This window comes from Amia ocellicauda, chromosome 18 (genome assembly GCF_036373705.1).
Source record: "Amia ocellicauda isolate fAmiCal2 chromosome 18, fAmiCal2.hap1, whole genome shotgun sequence".
Classification (NCBI taxonomy): domain Eukaryota; kingdom Metazoa; phylum Chordata; class Actinopteri; order Amiiformes; family Amiidae; genus Amia; species Amia ocellicauda.
In genome coordinates this window covers 20,994,853-21,014,429 of record NC_089867.1, presented here as the reverse complement: position 1 = coordinate 21,014,429, position 19,577 = coordinate 20,994,853, and the positions used below count along the sequence as shown (strand labels likewise).

General features: G+C 38.7%; 1 protein-coding gene across 2 annotated transcripts; it reads right to left on the bottom strand.

The window, feature by feature from the left end:
• Nucleotides 1–118: 118 nt before the first annotated feature.
• On the bottom strand, nucleotides 119–19,397 carry plod1a (procollagen-lysine, 2-oxoglutarate 5-dioxygenase 1a). Of its 2 annotated transcripts, none has more exons than XM_066690572.1 (19): nucleotides 19,025–19,397; nucleotides 17,051–17,142; nucleotides 16,625–16,758; nucleotides 16,235–16,398; nucleotides 14,877–14,989; nucleotides 14,500–14,563; nucleotides 10,230–10,327; nucleotides 9,129–9,230; nucleotides 8,549–8,680; nucleotides 8,010–8,131; nucleotides 7,653–7,757; nucleotides 7,197–7,322; nucleotides 6,863–7,004; nucleotides 6,457–6,570; nucleotides 6,257–6,322; nucleotides 5,764–5,868; nucleotides 5,377–5,523; nucleotides 3,784–3,909; nucleotides 119–1,918 (listed from the first exon to the last, which is right to left on the bottom strand). In XM_066690572.1, exons 1-19 carry the CDS (start codon nucleotides 19,116–19,118, stop codon nucleotides 1,763–1,765), a joined length of 2,202 nt encoding a protein of 733 aa, XP_066546669.1. In that variant the 5' UTR covers nucleotides 19,119–19,397; the 3' UTR covers nucleotides 119–1,762. The 2 variants fall into 2 exon arrangements, with proteins under 2 accessions (XP_066546669.1, XP_066546668.1); XM_066690571.1 differs by lacking the exon at nucleotides 3,784–3,909 and adding an exon at nucleotides 4,150–4,275 and having other exon boundaries at nucleotides 19,025–19,391.
• Between the last annotated feature and the right edge of the window lie 180 nt (nucleotides 19,398–19,577).

The following is a 19,577-nucleotide window of genomic DNA, read 5'->3' as shown; positions in this document are numbered from 1 at the left end:
TCATTAGAGCGACAGGAGGGGGCGCCATATTGGTAAGGGGCAGCACTTTACTGAATTATTCATGCTATTGAATTATTCAAAATGTGTTAAATAAATGAGTGAAATAAAGACACATATTACTGGGGGGAAAAACATTTTATTTTGAATAAAGAGTCTACAACATATCCTACTACCATTTTTAATACTTATAATGAAATAATAATAAACATCCCTGCATACTTTGTTTTCAAGGTTTAACTCAAGGCAAACAGTAATTTAACAGCCAAATTATTTCACAAATTACTTTTTTTTTTTTTTAAAGAAGCAAAGTTCAAAACAACACTCATAGAATTGTTGATTTATAATGTATAGGTTTTTAAAACACATGCCTTAAGCCAATGATTTTCATAATCCTCTGAATGTATATTTCAATACTGTATTTCTGTTTCAAAAAAATAAAACAAAAAACATGGTTTCTCCACAAACATCTGAAATGTGTCAATTATGTAAATAGCTGCTGTACAGTAATAAACACTGCAGTTACTACCAAGATATGCTTAACACAATGATGCTGTCATAATAGTTGTTTAAATAATTTGAAAGACTTGATTTATAATGTCTCCTGAAGTACAAAAGAGACACGTACTGACCAAGTTGCACGATTTGCAAGACTAACACCACTTCAGTAGTCCTAAAATCTGTTTTCCTTCTTTTCAGCAGCAAGCTGACCAATTGTTCTAGTGGTTGTGTGGCCAGGAGTTTATTTAAAGTTTGCTAAATGATAGGTTGCAGACACAAACACAAAGTCAATACCAAATACCACATAACCCTCATAATATGGCAGTGATTGAATAGGTCTGGTATGTTCGAGATAAGAGGTATAAATATTATTGCTTGACCCCCCAAAAATAAATTATGTGTTCTAATCAAAACAGGGATTTGGAAAGTATCTTACATCTAGTTAAAGAAATACAATTGCATTTGCACAGTTCGCAATCAATGAGGGGTAGTATTTTATTTTCAACATGAAAAATGAATACGTGCGAGTTTGCCCGAGAAAAAATACTTGCCCCCTTCCCCCATTTAGAAGAAATGTGATTTATGTAAGTTATACAGCAAAAATCAAAGCCTTAAGCTGACATTTCCTCAAGCCTGGGCCCTTTTAAAATGAAATCAAATTTGTAGTAAAAGATAAACAATGAGAAAAATACCACTACAATATTTCTACAAAAAAATAAATTTTAAGATCTGCCTTTTCTCCTCCTATATAAATAGGCAAATATGTAAAAACTATTTAACACACACATATATATTACAGACATGTATACGAGGCAGGAGAGTTGAATTCTATACTTTTCATACAGATTTGGATTTTAAATATTAAATCACAATCTTAAAGGTTGTAAACAATTACAGTACCATGTAAAAGCAAAGCTAATCATTTTCATAGTTCATAGTCTTACCATTTAATATATTTTAAAAGAAATGTCCAAACCAGGCTTAATTTAATGATATAATATCAGCAGAACTTTGACTAACAATCTTCTACAGAATTTATTGATTACATTTCCTCTAAATGTAGATTGTGTCTGAGATGTACGAATCATTTTGGTCAAACAAAATTCAAGCATTTTTTCCCCTCTCCTCATCTCTTTGGTTGAACACTTGTAGTAAAGGCTTAATTTGGTTTTCGTTTGTTTGTTTTTACAGAAAGCACTTAAAATGTTTTAACAAAAATAAAAATCGACAACAACAGCAAAAAATTTAAAAACATATTTCGTGTTTAAGGGTCAACAAAAGACACTGCGATGTATCTGGTGCCTCCCGTGGTGGGCAGGCCTTCGTGGTAGTGTGTGAGACGTCCAGGATGCATGAGAGCCCATCCTTTACGAGGCGCCTGGATAGAGCAGTCGTACCGCAGAAACCGGCAACCACCGCCCTTCAGAGAGGAACAAACCAGAGCGACAGGCATCAATGTTCTGCACATTTCACCAAGGAGCCATCATGAGCTCTTATACACACAACAACAAGTCACTAAAACTGGAATGGCTTGGGATGACCTGTAATAACTATAATTTAAAATATATTTTGATCACCCTCATTTCCTGAAGGTGTAACTTAAAAAGAGTGCAAATTACAGCGGTCTTAGTCCATGGCACCACAGAAACGAAAACAAGATCAACAAAACTATCAAAATCAAGTTGACCGCTGTGCATCAGTAATATGGGAGAGATTTAAAAATGGTAAATCTTTCAAAACTAAAACATATACATTTTCTCCAAGCACTCGTTATAAATATTTTTGTGATCTATTTAATATGAAGCCAAACAAGTACATCTTCAAATCTTGACAAATGTAGTCCTACCGATAATAAACACTCACCTTAAGGCTAGATTGACTGCCTTTTCACTGTTTAGCTTAAATCTGAATGCTGACCTTGTTCTCTACAGGTAAAAAGCTTGCTCATGAACCTATTTCACAAGGCAGTATTCTTTATTTCAAAAAATTATGCATTGACAAACGACAATTATAAGAGACATGCAATGTAGGAAAGTGAAAGTGAATAAATGACAGTCAGATATTTCACCCATTACACTCAACCCCATTGAGATATCTATTAATAACTCTGGCATTATTACAGCCAGATACATCGTTGCTGTGCGGAGGTATTGACTGTGAAACGTAAGGGAAAGAAATTACTCTGGTTCAAGGATTGTTAATAAATTATCACTCCTTCAATTGTTATGCATTCACCCAGTTTGTCTTATAAGTTGTAGTTTGACAAGTACAAAATTGTCAGATCCCAAAAAATAAATTTAATTTTTTAAATAAAAATCATAACTTTCATAATTATGCTATTATTTTCTAGAAAAAAGGTGGTAATGTTATAATATAGTGTGTCTAATCATGATCAACAATGTAGAAACTTACTAAATTACTAGTCTGCAGTTTGTATGCTATTATTTGAGTGGTCCCACATGCTTGTAGCCCTTATGGAGGGGCCACATATTTGCGCACATTGTGTGGTACACATTTTCTCTAAACTTTTCTGCATAAGCTAGGTTCTTTCTAATGCACATTATTTCTACATTTCTTATGCTATTTGCATCCAACAACTTCTACAAATTCCAATTTTAGTGGTATTTCAACACAATTTCAGCTCAAAAAGTCCCATTAGATTTTAATGGAGGAAAAGGGCAAACATATTAAAAAATAATTAAATAAAATGTTTTTCTGCAGTTTGTCTAATCATGATCAACTATACAGAATATTATAGTACAGTTTGTCTGTTTTCATTTGAAAGGTGTCACCTGTATTCCTTATAATGTCCATTTTAAAATCTTTCACGTCTAAAAAGTTCAAACCAGGCAGAAAAAGGGGCTGAGTGTAAAGTGTTAAAATAAAAATCAAACATGAATATTACATACATAGAGGGTAGCATTAGTGTCTCTTTGATGCTGCCCATCATTGTTCAGCTATCTGTAAAGTTATTGATGTACTTTCAAAAGAGTTAACCATCTTACCAAATAAAAACCATCTCAGACAAGTAGTGGAAATATTAATTTTATTATCCACTCTGTGATTAAAGAATGTAGTTAAATCCACAATGAACGTGGTTCTTAATTTGTTTAATTAAAAATAAAATCTAGAACCATTGTGAGAATCTGTTCAGTTCTATTAATGGGAAAACAGGTTTATAGAGCCTTTTTAACGATTTATTATTATCTGAGGGAGATCAGGCTTTGTAGAGAAAAAACCCAAATAATGTAAAAAACTCATGGCAACGCAAAGGTCCAAACTCACCTGATAGTCAGGCCCCACTTGGTTCAGTGCAATATTTATAGTAAAAGTGGAAGCGTCATGATGAGGTCTTAAAAATGGCTGTTCATCTGGTTTATATCTAACTACAAACGCCAGATCAAACTGGGCCTGCAAAAGAGACAACAGCAGCATGATGTAAAAAGAGACATGCAAGAGAAGATGTCAGACCCGAAGGCTTTGGGCCGCGATAATCCAACACACGAGCAGAACACCACACGGAAAGGAAAAGAACAGACGAGAGTTGACAGGACACCACCTTCCTGCACCATGCGACTCCCAATCGGGACCTGAGACCTTCCACCTGACCCTGCACAGGCCCGGGCCCGTCCGGTCAGTGTACCCATTTACCTGGTAGTCAGTGTCTTTGCTGTTCAGAGCTAAATTAATTGTAAAAGTGGACGCATCGTGGTGGGGAGCGAGCAGCGGCTGCTCGTCGGGTTTGTACCTCACCACAAAGTTCAGGTAAGAGGTACACTGTCCAAAAGAAGAAACTCGGGTCAGCAACCACAACAGGTTTTCCAAAGCGAATGTTAAATTAGGGATATGGTGAAGGTAGGAATGGTCTTACAGTTACATTTACGTCATTTCAAGAGCATTATTTATAGTAATCTAGTTTAATTATGCACTTAAACAGTAACATTTACAGTTAAGAGTTGACATGAGTTATTAGTTACATCTTGCTCTGGACTAGGGTTAGGTTTCAATCCCTCTGTAAACGCAGACGTTTGTTAGGGTTAGGTTTGATTTTCTACTGACTTCTGAGGTGTAGATTTGAATGGGCGTCTTTACATCTTGGTGTTGGCTGGGGTTGGGGTTCAGGCCTGTGTTTGGGCCTAAAATCACTTTGTAAACTACTGGATTTAACACAATTGTGCATTGCATCACAACGCTGCATTTGGCACAGCAGTATCAGCTCTCTGAATAAAGATTGATTATTATTGAGGCATTAGGTCTATTATTTTCCATCCCTGTATGAAGTGAAGATTTCTATATTTGTTCAATTCTGACAGGAACATATTTACTTTAACTAAATGAGACATCTGTTGTTGTTTTTTTTCTTTTTGTGTCTTAAAAAAAGGTTCATGTCTGAAGGCACACTGGCTGGGAAACACTTTAGAAAATTACAGTTACTACAAACATCAAAATAACATTCATTCATTTGATCACATATGCAATGAGACTGTCTAGAAATTCTTTAATATAAGATGCATTTGATAAAGGAGGATAAGAAGTGCCATCTAGTATTTCAACATTCAAACATTTCATTATGGAAAGCTTTTATTGATGCTCTGGTCCTGTGCAACTGAAATACACTGACACTTTGTTTTGAGACGAACCTGTATTTATCAACGCTTTGACCTCAGGTCACATGAATAAACTACTACATACTGGAAGAGGGGGGATCTTCTCTACACAGGGGATGAGCTAAATAAATGCATTTTATACTAGAGCATTTATTATAGCTTGCCACTGTAATTTCTGTCAGAAATGTGAATTGTAAATGCGGTTATAATCCATAGATGGTGACTTCATTACATGCATTTAATTGTGGATTTAACCATTTCCTGTGCTTACCTTGGTGTAATATCCAGGGTACATTTTCTCTGTGATCGGAGCAATGTACTCGAGCAAAAATTGATGCCACTCTTTCTCGTAATTAATCTGATTCATATGGATGTCTATCGTCGGCACATTTTCATAACCACCTTGGATCCGAGTGTCCTGGACAGAAAAAGATAAAGCCTCAACATGAATATCTCAGGCTGGGAGCAATTTTCTAATTTGCACGTCTTTTTAGATCCACAGTAATACAGTCTTCACATTTCAGCCATTTAATGTGAAGTAATTTGCTGGTATAAGCAGCATAAATCATGCCAACCTTTCCCAGAAGGCACATATATTACGCCCCTGGTACAATGTTACAGGTTCAGATTAACATGAATTAACCATATTAAACTTTACCGAATTGGAACCCCCTGACCACTGCCCAAAGTTTTCCATTTCTTCAACAAGGTGGTTGCAGCCAACATCAGTCATTATAGGAAACCAGTAAACATCAGGGCATGGCTGTGGAAACAAAGATACATTATAAGGAGATAGACTGAATACCTACCGACTCCTAGAATATAAATCATATTACCCATGAAGTACTTTAAAGCCATTAAACAGAGTTACCCACTTTTAGGTTATGTCTAGTCATTTGGCTACAGAAAATCTTAATGTTGCTTAATATATAGATTAAGTGAATTGTTGTATATCTGTAATTTAATGTCATTAAAGCTTTGAGTTTTGAAAAGATCCCAATGGTTATGTAGAGGTTTCTACTACTTGAAATGTGAAAATAAATCAATACAGTTGAAAAATATTTAACAGAGAAATGTGGTAATTTTCCTTAAAAAGTGTGTGTGCAATATAAACCGGAGAAGCACAAAAGCAGTGCAGGACTGATATTCACCGTTTCTATCAGGTTGTCTTTCATGATCCGGCTGTAGTTCTCATGAATGTATCGCTCTTCCCAGTCCTAGTCCAGTGGAAGAGACACAAAAGGTGAGAGCAGGCAGTTCAACAACTGGCAACCAAGCTTTCCTTTTAAATTGGCTCTAGCTGAGACAGAAGTGAAGTGAGACAGGTTATCGGAGACTCCGTCATCCTTACCATGGGGTTCTCAAAGATCTGCCAGAGATCATTGTGCAGGTGAGAGGTCTGGTAGTTTTCTGTGGAAAGTATGCGTCCAAACTGATGTCTGTTGGTAATATACATGAAGACTCCCTGTGGTAAAATAAGGAAGATGGAATCACAACATTTTCGAAGGTCTCACTGTACTGGGCTATAGAAGTCTTTAAAAATAATGTACAAATCACCGGAGGGTCAATTGCAGCAGCCTTCATCCATTTTACTATATAGAGTAACAAAGCCATAGCAGTAACTGCAACTCCGAAGAAAAGAGGATACTAAAGGGTGTAGTTAGTGTAGTCAGCAAGTCAGGAACAACTATCTTGTCTAATCCATTCCTTCCGTGTGGTATGTCAGATTAAATTACCGTTTGCCACAAAGTACAGACCTGGTTTCGCACAGTGTGGCAGAAAGCCATGTCAGCGTCCAGATTAGCAGAATTGAAAAGGTCTTTCTCCGAGAGCTCGGTCTTCAGGACGCTGCCTTTGATGAGGTACAGGCTGGTGATGTACGGCACGTTCCAGACCCCACTGTCGAGAGGAAAAACAAACTCCACCTGAGAGCAGGCACAATATCTGGGTAATCATAGATTTACTGATACGACCTTTCGTTCACTATGGATTTTGTGGAATGTGCCATGGAAGTGTCTCCCAGTTGGAGAACAATCAGCAAAAAAGTAAGTTTTTTCTGACAGAGACGAAGAAGTTGAAAAGGTCACTTACACTCTCCTTCCTTGGACAATGTCCACATAGTCTTCAGACCGAGCGTAGTACCCATCTGCACTGAGCGCGCCCCAGAAATTAGACCACAGCTTCCCAGGGCGACCGATTAAAGGAGCTATGATGGGCCTTGAAGGGGAAAAAGGAGGCAAAGATATAACATTTCAAAGAGCAATGGCTTTCAGTTGTATTTATTTAGATTCAATTTGTGTACCGTCTATCCCTCAATCCCATATTTATCTACTTAATTGCCTTTTCTTGCCCTCAGGCGAAAGTGTAAACTGCACTAGATCCAGCATGCCACCAATTATTCTCTATGGATGCCAGATGTCCCGCTACAAATTAAAGGATTTAAGTGAAACCAGGCTAAAATTAGATGAACAGCGTCATGTGTGAATTTAAGCGACTCTAAATTGCAGGTTACTCACACACAAAAACTGAAACGTTTAACATATTTACTTGTTCTGTTCGATAAGAATTGTGAGGGTGTTGGGATTCTTTAGCACAACTTCCACGTCCACACTGAAGTAATACTCGCAGTCTACATCCTGCCGGCACACATCTCTGAAAACAACACAAGAAAGAGAAACACTATACAAGGTATCTGAAAGCTATGATGGAACAAAACACTTTGTGAGCAATAGATCTATAGATTATAGGGAAAATATCAAGACAAACATGTGCCCTCATAATTGTACCCTAAATTGCACCAAAAACACACATTTTAGAATCAGATGCACATGCCACTTAGTTTTCAGAAACCAGTTCATTATTTTAGTAGTGGATCTTTTCTGCAAAAACAGCCAGTGAACATACGCTCCCAGGTTCCGTGACTGTGCGGTGTCTAGCTCCTCTTCTGGACCCACTACCTTCACTGCTCGATATTCTGACCCATGAACCTCCAGGAAAGACTTCACATGTTTCTCATGATGGGGCTCCTGAGAAACAAACCACACGGTTAGAGAAAAGACAAATAAGCAACTGAGAACGAGCAGCTGCAGAGTGCATACATTATTCCAAGAGATATAAGGTGAGATAACCCTTCAGAGCCCTGCCCCACAGTGAATCGATGTGTAATGCAATGCCCTAGAAATTGAATTGCACAGTTTTTTTACAATATCTCAATCCACTTCACTCTTTACATCGTCAGAGCCTGAGCTAAGATAAGTATGTTACACTATTTAGACACTAGATGGCACTCCGCTTTCTAAAGCAAAAAAGTCCAATGACAACTCATCCATAATACAAAGCTGAACAAAAAAAACCACGTGCTATCATTATCAGTGGTTTTATGTTTAAAATAAATTCGGGGATCTGTCACTCTGATGTCATGGGATAATGGCATGTCCACTCACGTGATTGTATATGAAGAGCTTGAGTCTGTCTTTTGGGTATTTCAGATTCAGCAGCCGTTCAAAAAACACTGTTACAAAAGGAGTGGGTTGCTGAATAAAGATCCCTATCAAGACCAGGGGATAATCAGCCTCCTTAAGAAGAAAAAGCAGAAAGAAAAAAAGATGTATTAATTGAAGTAAACGACAGCTGCAATACAGAATCTGTGGTCAGTCGGAATCTGCGTTCTGCTGTGACTGTGAATTGAAACTGCAGCCTTAACAATAGGATCCAACATCTGCAGAAATGAGAATTCAATCATTCAGACTCTGAAATCCACCCACAGCCTGCCAGACTGTGTCAGGAATTTCCCCCTGGAGAAAAGGTTTGGCAAAATGTGCTTTTACAGTGTCCAGGATTAGTAAGCTACGTGTACTTTCAACGTGGTATAAAAGGAGCATTTTGGACGAGCATTTCACGTTCAGGCTAGAAATTCAGGCTGAGCTGATGGTTAGAGCGCCTCTCTGAAATACATTGTGAATTCCCAGTCCCACTGAATTCCCACTGTAGCCGTGCGTTTCCTCTTAGCCCTCCCATGCTTACCTTGACTCCAGTCAGAGGTCTCTGATCCTCATCACACACAGTGCAACCCGTTTCAAACGTCCACACCCTTGGGATGTAATTGCCCAGGTAGTTTAAATGGAGCTGAAAAACCAAGGCAACAGTTCAGAAAAGAAAGTGAAAATAATGCATCACTTAGCATTACACAGTGGATGGCAAACAAATATAATACACAGATCATAATTGTATTTTATTGCACAATAGAAAACTTATGTTTGGAAAAGAACCTCCTTTGGAGTTGTGTACGTTTTTGCTTTAATAGTGTATGAGAAATACGAGACCGACTATTCAAAAACTAGAACAATGCAGATGTGTTCAGTAGAAATAACATAACATAATTTATGTACACTGAACAAAAATATAACCACAATTTCAAAGATTTTTCCGAGTTATAGTTCATATAAGTAAATTAATCAATTGAAATAAATGTATTACGCCCTAAACTATGGCTTTGAAGTCTCAAGTTTTGAGGGAGCGTGTGATTGTCAGGTCATGACCCTGGTGAGGACGACGAGCCGCAGATGAGCTTCCCTGAGATGGTTTCTGACAGTTTGTGCAGGAATTGTTCGGTTGTGCACACCCACAATCTCATCAGCAATATGGGTCTCAGACGATGCCGCAGGTGAAGAAGCCGGATGTGGAGGTCCTAGGCTGGTATGGTTACATGTGGTCTGAGGTTGTGAGGCGGTTAGACATACTGCCAAATTCTCTAAAAGGACGCTGAAGGCGGCTTATGGTAGAGAAATTAACAATTCAATTCCCTGGCAGCAGCTCTGGTGGACATTCCTGCAGTCAGCATGCCAATTGCACGCTCCATCAAACCTTGACATCTGTGGTATTGTGTTGTGAGAAAACCGCACATTTTAGAGCGGCCTTTTATTGTCTGCACCTTCGTAATTGAGAGAAAAAAAAATCTGCACCTCTTTTCTGTGCATATGGAAGATTTCTGGGATCTTTCATTTCAGCTCATGACACATGGGACCAATACTTAACATGCTGTGTTTATATTTTTGTTCAGTATACGTCTGTTAGAATGGGAGTAATTGAGACAGTCACAATAGAAGAAGTGATGCTACCCCTGACCTTGGTGGGTCCGTTACCATGAACGATGACGGGCAGTGTGTCGAACGCCACATTCCTGGCCCGAACGCGACCGTCCTCAAATTTCAATACCACTTCATCTGTACACCGAACAGGCGGCAGAAAACAAAACATAACACAGGAAATTGGAACCATTTGAAGAGCATTAAGGTCTTCCACAGGATCACAGAGCAGAGGAAAGACTAGACTGTCTCAGGTCATTTATAATAACGACTAAAATCCAAATCAAATAAAAAACAGACAATCATGCTGTAGACAGAAGCGTGTGGAATCTTCACAAACACAATAAATTAGGTGGGGTTCATAATTAGTCAATGCCTATTGTACACTACACGAAAGCTTCAAAGCAATGAAATGGCCAAGTTCGATTCATTCCACTTCTAGACTTCATTTAAGACATTAGACATCATCTAAACCTTTAATGGTTTTACTATTAAACGGCTTTATACGTTTCCTTTTTATGCAATTATACTAATGAAGCTCCACGTATATTAATGAAAGAATGGATCCCTTGAAACAAACACCAGATGTATAATAGGTTACTGTGTTTCTTTTGAAAAGAAAAATCCCACAGTATGTGCAGGCATATCATTTGGACTGTTAACTGATACATTATTTAACACACAAACACACACTAATTTCCCATAATGAGGTACACCTAGGTTTATGGTGTTAGTTACAGCATCCAAAAGTTTTTATTTGTATTTTAATTTTTAATGACTTCTAAATGGAAATAGTAGTAAACACAAGGATCAGTACAGTTCATATAAAATCGAGTGCCTTGTGATCTCCGTGGGCTACAGGTTGATGAAAATAAATCCTTGTCCAGCCAGCTGCGTCTCTCTCTACAATATCCAGTGTCGGTTAGCCGGTGAAAAGTTATATGGAAAAGCTTGTGCTCCTGCTCCCCCCCCGCCTCTCTCTCCCAGCAGGCAGGCTACGTGTGCTCAGACACATCTCACAGCAAACTCATAAATTCCATACTCAGAAACAGACGCAGCCATAGGCAGGCAGAGACGCTACTGCTAAGCACTGCTGGCAACTCTCCAAGAAAACAGTGGCTGCTGGCTGTACATAATAATGCATATAAAAAAGATAAAAGAATCAAGGTGTTCAGATCTCTCATGACAAATGTCTGCTTCCTCCCTCCTACCTGTATCTTTCTTCATAAAAACACAAAATAGCTCCCAGGAGAGAAAAAAAGCACCTAATTTTAACTTAATTTCCCCTTATAAGAATTCCTAGTAGTGAACAGCAACTGTATTGAACTTATTCAAATTAATTATCTTGGCTCATACAGGGCCTGTGTGTCTCTGTCTTTCTTGCAGTGTCTTGAGAAGACAGACAGAGACACTCAGTTCTCAAAACATCTGATTTCCCTTGCCTTGAGTTAAACATAGCTATATTGATAACAAACCTTCCTATCGTTTCTGAGTCATCCACAAGGTTACAGAAGTGTACCAAAATGTACCAAAGGGTTTGACAGATCTACTTATTAGCCTTATTGTCGATTGAGTAATCTGTTATTTTTGCATACCAATCAGTATTTAATGCATATTTATTGATACTTCCCAATAGGGCTGTGCGATATGACGATATATATCGTATGACGTCTATCGTTTCATATGATGCTATATTGTTTATATCGTGGTGTCGCAAATTGCAAACTTTACGGCAGTATTTTTCATCATTAGGACTCTTTGCGTTCTTCCCGGTTCTTCCACACGTGCTGGATGCAGGTAGAAATGAGCATCAGAAACACAGACGGACATGAGAGAGAGAGACCTGACACACAATAACACACAACCAAGAGATACTTTAATGCGCAAGCGCACACGTTGCGCCCCGCTCTCGTCTCCGGGCTGAACTCAATCTGCAAACACCCCCCACCCCCCCTAATTTAGATTGATATAATTTGTATAAAATTAATAATAACGTTTGTTTGCATTTTAATAAATTGGAAAGCAATGCAAACACATGCAGAAAGTATCATTTTCTTTTTATTAAGAGGGTGAAGTGGTTCAACAGTTGTATTATTATTATTATTATTATTATTATTATTATTATTATTATTATTATAACTATTTTGTATTAACATCGTGCTGTACTTGTAAGCAGAATCGAGACGCGACAGTCAGAGGAGAAATGTCTCTGTCCAGCAGATGTTAATGCGCCACTATTATCCCAGATGTGGTAAATCTTCCTGAATCTGTACCTTACAGCGCATGTGTTGCGTTTATTACTATTACTTGTGTTACTGTTGTTTTGTGACAGTAAATCATGCTGTGTGTGTATAGATGTGCTCTGAGGAAGATAAGTCGAAACTCGTATGCATTATAATGTTAACTCTAATAAATAATTTTTGAGACATCGGTGAATATGGACTGTTTTTAGACGGGAGCTGCTGTCCTTCCTTGACCGGATAATTGTTCTATATAAAATCCCTGTGATAAGGCACCCCGCATTTAAGATTTATTAAAACTATTGTAACGCCAGCTTTTTTTAAACTATACTAATACTGTGTTTGACCCCCTTTCGCCTTCAGAACTGCCTTAATTCTACGTGGCATTGATTCAACAAGGTGCTGAAAGCATTCTTTAGAAATGTTGGCCCATATTGATAGGATAACATCTTGCAGTTGATGGAGATTTGTGGGATGCACATCCAGGGCACGAAGCTCCCGTTCCACCACATCCCAAAGATGCTCTATTGGGTTGAGATCTGGTGACTGTGGGGGCCAGTTTAGTACAGTGAACTCATTGTCATGCTCAAGAAACCAATTTGAAATGATTCCACCTTTGTGACATGGTGCATTATCCTGCTGGAAGTAGCCATCAGAGGATGGGTACATGGTGGTCATAAAGGGATGGACATGGTCAGAAACAATGCTCAGGTAGGCCGTGGCATTTAAACGATGCCCAATTGGCACTAAGGGGCCTAAAGTGTGCCAAGAAAACATCCCCCACACCATTACACCACCACCACCAGCCTGCACAGTGGTAACAAGGCATGATGGATCCATGTTCTCATTCTGTTTACGCCAAATTCTGACTCTACCATCTGAATGTCTCAACAGAAATCGAGACTCATCAGACCAGGCAACATTTTTACAGTCTTCAACTGTCCAGTTTTGGTGAGCTTGTGCAAATTGTAGCCTCTTTTTCCTATTTGTAGTGGAGATGAGTGGTACCCGGTGGGGTCTTCTGCTGTTGTAGCCCATCCGCCTCAAGGTTGTACGTGTTGTGGCTTCACAAATGCTTTGCTGCATACCTCGGTTGTAACGAGTGCTTATTTCAGTCAAAGTTGCTCTTCTATCAGCTTGAATCAGTCGGCCCATTCTCCTCTGACCTCTAGCATCAACAAGGCATTTTCGCCCACAGGACTGCCGCATACTGGATGTTTTTCCCTTTTCACACCATTCTTTGTAAACCCTAGAAATGGTTGTGCGTGAAAATCCCAGTAACTGAGCAGATTGTGAAATACTCAGACCGGCCCGTCTGGCACCAACAACCATGCCACGCTCAAAATTGCTTAAATCACCTTTCTTTCCCATTCAGACATTCAGTTTGGAGTTCAGGAGATTGTCTTGACCAGGACCACACCCCTAAATGCATTGAAGCAACTGCCATGTGATTGGTTGGTTAGATAATTGCATTAATGAGAAATTGAACAGGTGTTCCTAATAATCCTTTAGGTGAGTATATATCCCATAACAACATAACACACGTAATAGTAATCACACAACACTTGCCCTGTAATGTGTTGCATTCTGCATATATGTCCCACGACAGCCTGCATGTAGTATTTGTTAGTTTTGCTTATTGAAGGATTAACGAAATACTTGTAGTTTTAATGTCTTTAGGTCTTATTTTGTGGCTTGATTGGATAAAAACAAGAAATAGAGATATATATGGTGTATCGCTCAAACTTCTAAAACTATCGAGATATTATTTTTAAGTCATATCGCCCAGCCCTACTTCCCAATAATTTCCTTTGCAATTTCCAAGTTTCTTTAATACTTTTTCCATCGGTTCAAAGAGCAAACTGTTTATCATACCATGTAAAACACTGATGTCACTTAACTACATCCTCGTTAATATTAATAGCCTTAATGAATGGAAAATGTTAAACTAGTTATAACATAGCATAAAACAGTTTACTTCTTAACCAGTTTTCAACAATATCTGTTGGTCCCTTTTACCATGTAAAAAACATTGTATTCCCAAACTTAAAATATATATCCGAGCCTTACCTATAGCTCCATTGAGGTTCTGGAAGATCCTGCATTTATTGTCCAAAGTAATATTGATCTGTATCTGAAAAAAAAAAAATCATCAAAATTGAAATTGAAATTATTTACATTTGATGTGTACATTTTAAAACATACATTATAAAAAACAAAACGTGCATTTTTATCCCAGAAACAGAAAAATACTCCCCAGAATAATCTGTGAATAATTTTCTATTCCAATAGTTCTTACTGAATAGGCAAACTATAAAGTTAGTACAATTGAATACAGAGTATTTGGCTGCATTTAAAAGACGCCAGTGTTTAATGTCATCTGATACAGCAAAGCCCCCGACGGCATGAAAATACAATCCAATGGGAGGAAATAAGGCTCTGCATACCCTTTTCTCTGGGTTGATGTAAACCTTTGTGTAAAACAGCTGGTCACTGTCAGCATCCTTTCCGCTCCAGTCTGCCACCAGCTTTTTCAGGTTCGATGCATAGCCAATGAACCCTACAAAGATAAAGGCATTAGTGCTTCCAAGGTACTGTTAAATTTATTTTTTACGTTGTGTTATACAAACAGGTACAATTATACATATTAGTAACACAGTGTAGGGCAGTGAGTGAACTGGGGAATAGGGGACCGTGATTTGCAGGAGTGGGGTTTCCCTTGAGCGGAGGAAAATAAACAAAACCCAGCTCTGTGCAGAACCTGAACTACACACGGTGTTTGCGTACAGGAGGTCCAGTCACAGTACCAAAGGGAGTGGACAATCTCAGGGTCGGTAGAACAGGCAGTGGTCGTTTTCCCAAGGTCACGGTTCTCATAAAGCCAGGAGTCCATTTCCAAAGCAAGGTTGTTAGCCAGCATCAGTCAAGGTTACAGATGCCGTTAGCTATCTCTTTTCTTCACTCGTGTATTCCCACTCTTTGCCCTCCTAATCCTTTCTAAGATACCAAGACCCTCAGTGTTGCAGCCGGCTTGTTTTTATAGTGTAGGGGAAAGGGGAAGCACCCGTCTCTACCCGTTTCTAGGTACTTTCTCATCTCTTGGAAAAAAATGCATCACTTCCTTTGTTCATCTCTGGTCTGTTCATCTTGCAATGTGTTGTTATTTTAACATTTTCACTTATTTTCCATTGTTTATTGTTATTTGACACATACATCTTGTTGTCCACAACACAAGGAAGCAATACATTTATTTATTTATTTGCAGATAACACAAATTATGAATAAATAAATGTAAAAATACGTAATCAAAACTATACAAAACTCAGCAATATTATATGATGAACTAGTAAAATACACTCTGGAAACGTGTACTGCATATTTGTCTGTAATTCCATCTAGGAATTACACTCCCGATTCTAGCATTCAGGTCAATCTTTTAAATTAATTGACGAGTTCCTGTATCAGTGGCCAGGTTCCATGACGAGACTGCCAAATCAAATTAAAAGCCAGGCTTCTTGGAAACATTGTGCAGCTTCGGTAACTCTTCCTTTCCTGAAGTCAGCTCTTTAAAATTGAACCTCTTTAGTTACATACAATATCATTTCTGAACTAGTAGAATCATAAGCTAGTGTCAGGTTTTCCTGCATTTCCCCAGTCCCCCCAGTTCTCAAGAGTAGAGAAATCTCTGCAGGCTTGAGGACGGCTCCAATGGTGGTTTGAGAGAAAGTGTTCAGATTTTGGAGGTGTGTACACGATTAAACTGATTTCAATTAAAACATTAAGCAATGAACAAGATGTCATTTACCTCCTGATCCAAGGAACCTCTTGCCCTCTGTGAAGTAGGGGTACTTGTCTTCGAGGTGGCGGTCCGGCCAGATGAGCGTCTCCGCAGAGAAGACCACCCTGTGCTTGGCCTGTTGAAACTTCTTCAGCAGCTCTTTGGGACCCGAGGAGAAGATCACATCATAGCTGCACACATGGGGAAAACACGGCTTCATCAGAAGATCCCGTCACAAAGTAGATTACAGCACAGGTCAGCCATACTTACTTCAAAATAAATCTTATAGTTTTCATCATTCGTCGATTTAATTTTGGGTGTGTGTTCTTTCAACAGGATCAGTACCATACGTGCTAAAATGACACATTAGTGAGGCATCTAGTCATTAGGTGAGGATTTTTGTTATTTCTTTCCTACCTGTCAATGAACAGAATGACTTGATCTTCTTTCTCCACCTTCTCCAGAGCCGATTTGAGCAGGCGCACCTTTTGGCCTCCTGCAGGGGGGCTCATATAGGTCCCCCCTCTCCATTTCTCTCCCCTGCCCAGCACCTGCAGGATGACAGAGACGTGCTTATGCATCTACTGAACTTGCTTAACAAAATACAAAGTCCTTTCCCCGAGTTAGAAACTGCTACATATTAATGAACCAGTCTGGTTAAGTCCCCTACAGTGAACTGTTTTGAAAACCCGGGTGATTAAACACAATATGCATTTATTTTCATTGCATTTAACTCAAATTCAAAGATTTAAACAGTTTAGTTTCAGTACAACTTTATTTCTATTACAAAGCAATGGAGTGTGCGAGGAACTAATATGTATGATTTCTACAGGTCTTGCATACCTTGATATTATAGTTAAAGACTTTGGCTGAGCTCATGAAGCGTCTGAATCCATCCGTCTCTTTCGTGGCCACAGTAAAAACTAAGAGATTTTCTGAAAGAAAGAAAGAAATATATAATGTAATAGAATTCAAAATCAAGAATAAACAGATACTGTATTAGACCGAAAGTGAAATAACCTTTAAAAAAAAAATCACAATGTCACAACTGGTAATGTATTCTAATTGTTCACTGTTTAAAATATTATTTCATATTTGGGGGAAGATAGAGAATACAGATTTAATATTAAAGTATACTCATACATATGCATTTCCAAAATAAGCAATTAAATTCTAACAGCACTTAATCTTTATATTCAATCCAAAAGCAATTATCTAAAATGACGTCCTGACAATAGTGTGCCATACGCAGTGAAGTAGAACCAGCAGCAACTTGTAACCAGACTTATTTTTCAGTAATGCAAGATATGTAAAGATTTATCTTTTTAAAATTAAAATTGGTTAGAAACATGATAAAATAGATTGCTTGATGATTTTGTTGAGTTTTCTTCCTGCTGTATACCAGACACAACATTGCACTGGTTAATGATATTCCAGCACAACACATGCATTGTCTTATATAGGATATACTTTCACTGGAGAACAAACATTTCTGACCCCCTCCATGTTGTTTGTCAACAGCCAACATGGCACAAACGTGACAAAACAGGCAGGTGGCCAGGCCTCTGTGACGTACCACTAAGTTGTAACATGCTTAAACAAACCATCACCAAGAATAAACAAGGCAAGAGGTTACAAGTTCACAACCTACGTGGTGATCAGCACACAAAGGTGCCAAGGATCTATACAGAGTAAGTTCAGATGCTTGGCAATAGAGTGAAACAGATATTTGATTACAATTTTAAATGTATTGCACTGAAGAAATGTAATCACAAATGATTGATCAGTTTCATTCCCATGCGTTTGTACTGAGCTGTGAAGCTTAAGAAGTTTTAGCGCGATAGTAACATCTATCCACAATGATGTCAAAATTAGCATTACGCGTTGGTTTAATACAAGAATGTGACCTTCATATTCACCGAGAGTTTGGATTTTTAGTGATTTATAATATCCCTATCAGATTTGGTGTTTAGAAGAACTATATTCATATTTAGGAATATATCTGCCATCAACGCAAATGGAATTGAATGACCTATTATGACAACACTGCCCCCTATTCATCTGCCAGAGTACACGGCATGGAAACTCAAGCACGAATAAATCAAAGCAGCAGCACTGGGCAGGCATGGACACTATATCGACCCGAAACGGGAGTCCCACTCAAACCCATCCCACCGCACAGCCCACACGTTCTAGAATGCGTCCCAGTGGAGCCCAACAGAGCCGCCAACTCCATCCTCACAGGCTGGGTGTACAGGCGGCCGGTCGGTCCTGCGTTTCTGTGAATGCGGGCATCCACGTCAGCAGCACAGAAATCTCGAGAAATCCCAGCCCTCCTTAAGTTTGATTAAAGGGGTCTTCTTTTTAAATCGTAACTTGGCGATTTAGCAGTGAAGCAGCTGTCCTTAAACATGGATAACCAGGATGCCTTTTGGGGGGTTTTGTTTCTTTGTGTGTGTGTGTGTGTGTTTTAAGTTCTGCAACAGTTTTCGGTTACTACACACAGATGCGAAGCGCTAGCAAGTATCCATCTTCCACACGCCGCCGGGCACGTACTTTTACTTCTGCAAAGTATCTCAAATACAACTGTAAAGGCATGCAAAATAATACACGAATCACCACAGTGAATGGCAGGCTACATAAGCAATACAATAAACACCAATACTTTTGTTTGAAAAGGATCTTAAAGATCAACTGAAATGTACATACAAACACTTGTTGTTTGTTGCTTTTAGGAATGTGGTGTTATGACGCATCGGGATTCAGTTACATTGTATGTGTGTGATTTCCAAATCATACCACTGCTGGCATGCTTACCTTCAGGTATTGCCTCCTGTTGCTCACAGTTTACCTCGATCAATAGTGCGGATAAACATATCCAACAAAATAGCGTCAAGGCCTCGGTCCTCATGTTTATACTAGTGCTATACTCTCCTGTCCTGAGTTATTTGCAATCTCGTTTCGCTATTTGGTTTCCTTGCTCTTTTCGGCGCGGCGTTGTGTTGTGTTGGTCCGAGTTTCTGCTTCCTTCCCAGCGGGATTTTAAAAGTCCGATCTCCTCTCCACCCCTCTGTACATCACCGAGGGCTCCTGCGAATCAGCAGCTGCAGCCACCTCTGTAATAAACCTCTGGACTTCCAAAAAAGAGGGGTTGGCTTTCCCGAAGTACATCAAAAAGGACAGCTGTTACAATCTGGGTGTAAACATTCTTGTGGATAATCTAGAACAAAAGGGAAATGTTACAATTTGAGTGTAAACGTTCTTGCCTTCAGTTGGATAATCTAGAACAATAGCTGGCGAATATAATCCAATTTTTATTATTTTCCAGATTGTAATTTTAACATTTTACTAAACTCTTAAAAAAGACATC